At 40.2% G+C, this 4,220-nt stretch overlaps 1 protein-coding gene across 1 annotated transcript; it reads right to left on the bottom strand.

The window, feature by feature from the left end:
- Nucleotides 1–897: 897 nt before the first annotated feature.
- On the bottom strand, nt 898–1,982 carry LOC147454473 (uncharacterized). The gene is made up of 2 exons (XM_086517049.1): nt 1,695–1,982; nt 898–1,605 (listed from the first exon to the last, which is right to left on the bottom strand). The coding sequence occupies exons 1-2, from the start codon at nt 1,980–1,982 to the stop codon at nt 898–900; spliced, it is 996 nt and encodes a 331-aa protein (XP_086373175.1).
- Between the last annotated feature and the right edge of the window lie 2,238 nt (nt 1,983–4,220).

The following is a 4,220-nucleotide window of genomic DNA, read 5'->3' on the forward strand; positions in this document are numbered from 1 at the left end:
TACATGTACTGAAGCAGCATAAACCAACTCTCACTACTCAAAAGAGGAGTGTAAAAGCTACAACACTCCACCACTCTGTTTCTCGCTAAAGCGCAAATTCAAGAACTGTTGATCAAGTACTTATTCAACATTACAAACCATAACCATAACCATAACCAAATCTTTGTCGACCCTACACAATAATCATAACCAAGTTTTTGTCAACCATAAGCATAAAACAATAAGCATAACCAAGTCTTTGTCAACCATAAGCATAAAACAATAAGCATAACCAAATCTTTATCAACCATAAGCATAAAACAATAAGCACAACCAAATCTTTGTTAACCATAAGCATAAAACAATAAGCATAACCATAAACATAACCATAACCATAAGCATAACCAAATCTTTGTCAATCCTAAACAATAAGCATAACAAAACTGAATTGCACCAACAATCGGGGAAGTCCGTCTACAACAAGTCATACCATAACTTCATTTACAAATCCAAAACCATATCATAAATTGATTACAAACACTTGAGCAAGAAGAATTTTCATGACTTCATAACATAACTCAATCCATATATTATCACAACATAAATCCATCTATCTACTAACCGACCATGAACAGATAACAAAAAGTAAAAACATGTAACTATAAGTGCAAATGTTGGTATATATACAATCATGAATATACACAAAACTAGCTACCAATACAAATCTATGAACTCTGTCCCTTAAGGCTAGGCCTCCTAGTCGACGCAAAACTTAAATTCAAAGAACAACAGAAATACGTCAATTCACTATTCAACAACTTAAGCAATACAAATAACATAAAAAATAAAACTGTAACAAAAATCACTATATTTAATTGATGTCGCAAGTGTTAATTACAAATTACATCTTAACAAAAATCAGTTGGTCATTCTCTCATCTTCTATGAGAACTGATGCGCCAGAAATATCTATATCAATATGTACTTCCGCATCTTCATCATCAAACTCCACTTCGTTATCGCTCTCCGCATTTAGGGTGTCATCTCCATGTTCTGATTCTGGCATTTGTTGATCGCTGACCTCTACTTCGAAATCCTCATCCGTCTGCCGTGCCCCTGAGTCTTGCAACTGTTCAACCTCTATATCCAAACCTTCACACACTTGTTTGCTCCGTGGAGCAACTTGAACGACAAACAGCCAGCGTGGTTTAGACAAATTTTCTTCATCCTTCTCATTCCATAGTGGATCTATTGTGAACACAACTTGTTCACAGTGCTGCAAAAGTACAAATGTATCCCGAGCATTTGTCCACACCCGCCTGGAGTTCACTTGAATCAATACACTCTTATCTTTGCGTACAGTTGCATTAGGTCCACTAGTAATAACTTTGAACCACTTGACATCAAAGATAAAAGTATCAAACTTTCTGAAGCTAATCTTCAAAATGTCTTGGATGTAGCCAAAGTATTCAAGCTGACCAATATGTGTGTTTTCATCACTGGCACTGGCCCGACTTTCTTGGACAAAGCTTGCTCTAACCCCATTATCGAAGGTCACCCTTCGTTCATCTATCCGCTGCACTCTGAAGTGTCTCCCATGGGACCACAAAGCTCCGTATTTGTGATACTACAAGCACATAAATCACATAGTTTAGGGTTTACTAAAGCAATGTAGACCATATGGATTTTTTAAAAAGAAGTTGTAGAAATACTTACATGCCAGTTGCAACCCCTTGACATCTCCTCTTCTTCTTCAGTAATCAACACTCCATTTCGCTTTGCCTCCGAAATTGTTGCATCTAACCATCGACCATTAGGAAAATCTGGCAGCTTCAGAAGATGGTCAGGATAAGGCAGGTTTCTAGTGGCACGATTGCCCTTGAACTGCAAATGTTCTGTAATACATCGTTGCTTTTCCTCTTTGTAATTCTCTAACCACTTTTGCATTGCCTCTGAGTTGAGTAGACAGAATCTCATAACCTTTTCTCGCATTCTGAGATCCATCTTTCTCACTACGCCTTGTCCTTGCAGCTCGTCCCCTGTAACCTTGGCATTGGTCTCATTAGTCCACAATCGGGGCATCTTTGGATCAATTGAACCGAAGAATTCATTTATGAACACTAGAGACTCTTGCACAAACTGTCCTTCAGCCATGCTACCCTCAGGACGAGCTCTTTGACGAACGAACCCCTTTAAAGTCTTCATGAATCTCTCCAAGAAGAACATCCATCTGCTGTTGACGGTTCCAGCAAGTGCAACTTCATCGACCACATGCACAAGCAAATGCATTTGGATGGTAAGAATGTTCGTTGGAAAATACTTCTCCACCATACACACTGCTTCGATTGCATTCAAGCGAGCTGCATCTATGCTGTCTTTTCTTATCTCTTTTGATGAGATCCAACGCACTAGCTCACTAATTTTATAAATGGTACATCTAATTTCATCTGTCAGACAATATTTTATGGCAATTGGTAAGATAAACTATAAAAATTTGTGCCAATCATGCAACTTAAGACCACTAAGATTGTCATCTCTAGTAAAGGCCGTTTTCAAACATCGCATGCACCTAGTAGGAGTCTGGAAAGAAGATATGGTCTTCTTCACTTGTTGCTCTTCAACATGACCCAAAACCCATGGACCTTTTGGAATAGCATACGCTCCATTGGACTTTAGTGGAGGACACATCTCTGGCATTTGACCCACAGCTTGTAGGTCATCTCTCTGAGCTTTGCTCTCCCTTTTTCCAGTAATGTTCTTCCATATGATCTCTCCCACATTCTTAAAAATGTGCATTGGGTCGAGCAGATGATTAATAAGCAAATCACTCCTGTATGGCAGTTCGTGACAAATAGACAATCTCTTCATGCCGGGTGGGTTAAAATCTCCACTTTGTAGCCACATGTTCTTCCAGCCACTCGCCTTTAGTAGATGCATGTCGTGTTTACATATGTTTGGTCTACGTACCTCATGCCCTTCAGGCAAAAATCGACCATGCTCTTCGTAGACTGTCTTGCCTAGGTAATAAGAGCAGCGAAAGCCAAGTCGAGGACCACATTTTGGATATGCATGATTCCCAGAGTAGCTCAAGCCTATAAAGAGTAAAGAAAGAAATTAGCAGGGCACAATTAGCAATGATGAAGATTTGTATATAAGTTAAGGTTTCATGATACTAACTTGAACACTCACCAAAACCTGGCCAATCATGCATGGTCCACATAAGAATGCCTTGCACATGGGCATGTCGCCGTCCAATCGGTTGGGACGTGTCAACCACATCAATCCTTGACCACAATATTTGAAGCTCTTCTATAAGTGGTGCCAGATAGACATCTGTTTTCTTTGCTATGTACTTTCCTGGGACAATGAGTGACAGTAATAGATGGCCTTTCTTGATAGCCAACCATGCAGGAAGATTATAATCCACCAAGCAAATAGGCCATGTGCTCCATGATGAACTTCGTAATCCAAATGGGTTTACTCCATCCATTGCTAACCCAAAACGGAGTGAACGAGGCTCCTTCGCAAATGTAGGCCATTGTTCTTCTATGTGCTTCCATGCACGAGAGTCAGCAGGCATGCACATCACATCATCCGTGGATCTAGTGTTGGTATGCCACGTCATCAAAGATGCTATAGACTTGCTCCTAAACGTGCTCTTTATTCTTGGAATGATAGGAAAGTGTCTCAGAACCTTTGTAGGGATAGATTTGCCTTGTGTGTCCTCTCTAGATCTGTTTGATCCACACTTGGGACACTGTACTAGATCTGCGTACTCATTTCAAAAGAGTATACAATCCTTAGTACATGCATGGATTTTATGATAATCCATGCCCAAGCTGGTAAGAATCTTCTTGGCAGCAGGGAGGGAGGGAGGCATGTGATTGCCTTTCGGCAAAATTTGCTCGTTTAGCAACCTGTCAATACATCACCACATCAAAAGCCATGATTATTGGTTTGAATTTTGTGTCCATACTAAGCATACAGTACATTTACCTGAAAAAGCTCTGTGACACTCGTGTCAGACCATCCATAAATAGACTGTAGATTAAGCAGTGCCAAAGATTTACAAAGAACTGAAATGTTTGCACCATTGTAAAGCGGCGTTCGTGTGAGTCTCCGCATCATCTCACCTTCTGGCTCAACGTCACTCTCATGTCGTTGATGTGGACGTGATGACTGAGGTTGATGGACATTGTTTCCTTGGATGGTTTCTCCACCTTGGTTTTCAATAACCGGATC

Source organism: Adiantum capillus-veneris, chromosome 7 (genome assembly GCF_014529385.1).
Source record: "Adiantum capillus-veneris isolate H3 chromosome 7, ASM1452938v2, whole genome shotgun sequence".
Lineage (NCBI taxonomy): Eukaryota > Viridiplantae > Streptophyta > Polypodiopsida > Polypodiales > Pteridaceae > Adiantum > Adiantum capillus-veneris.

Bases quoted from the DNA above. Each gene is read 5' to 3' on its own strand.
- LOC147454473 (XM_086517049.1), bottom strand. From the start codon at position 1,982: ATGGATCTCAGAATGCGAGAAAAGGTTATGAGATTCTGTCTACTCAAC. The intron at 1,606-1,694 runs GTAAGTATTTCT...ATGTGCTTGTAG, and splicing joins CAAGGGGTTGCAACTGGCAT to TATCACAAATACGGAGCTTT.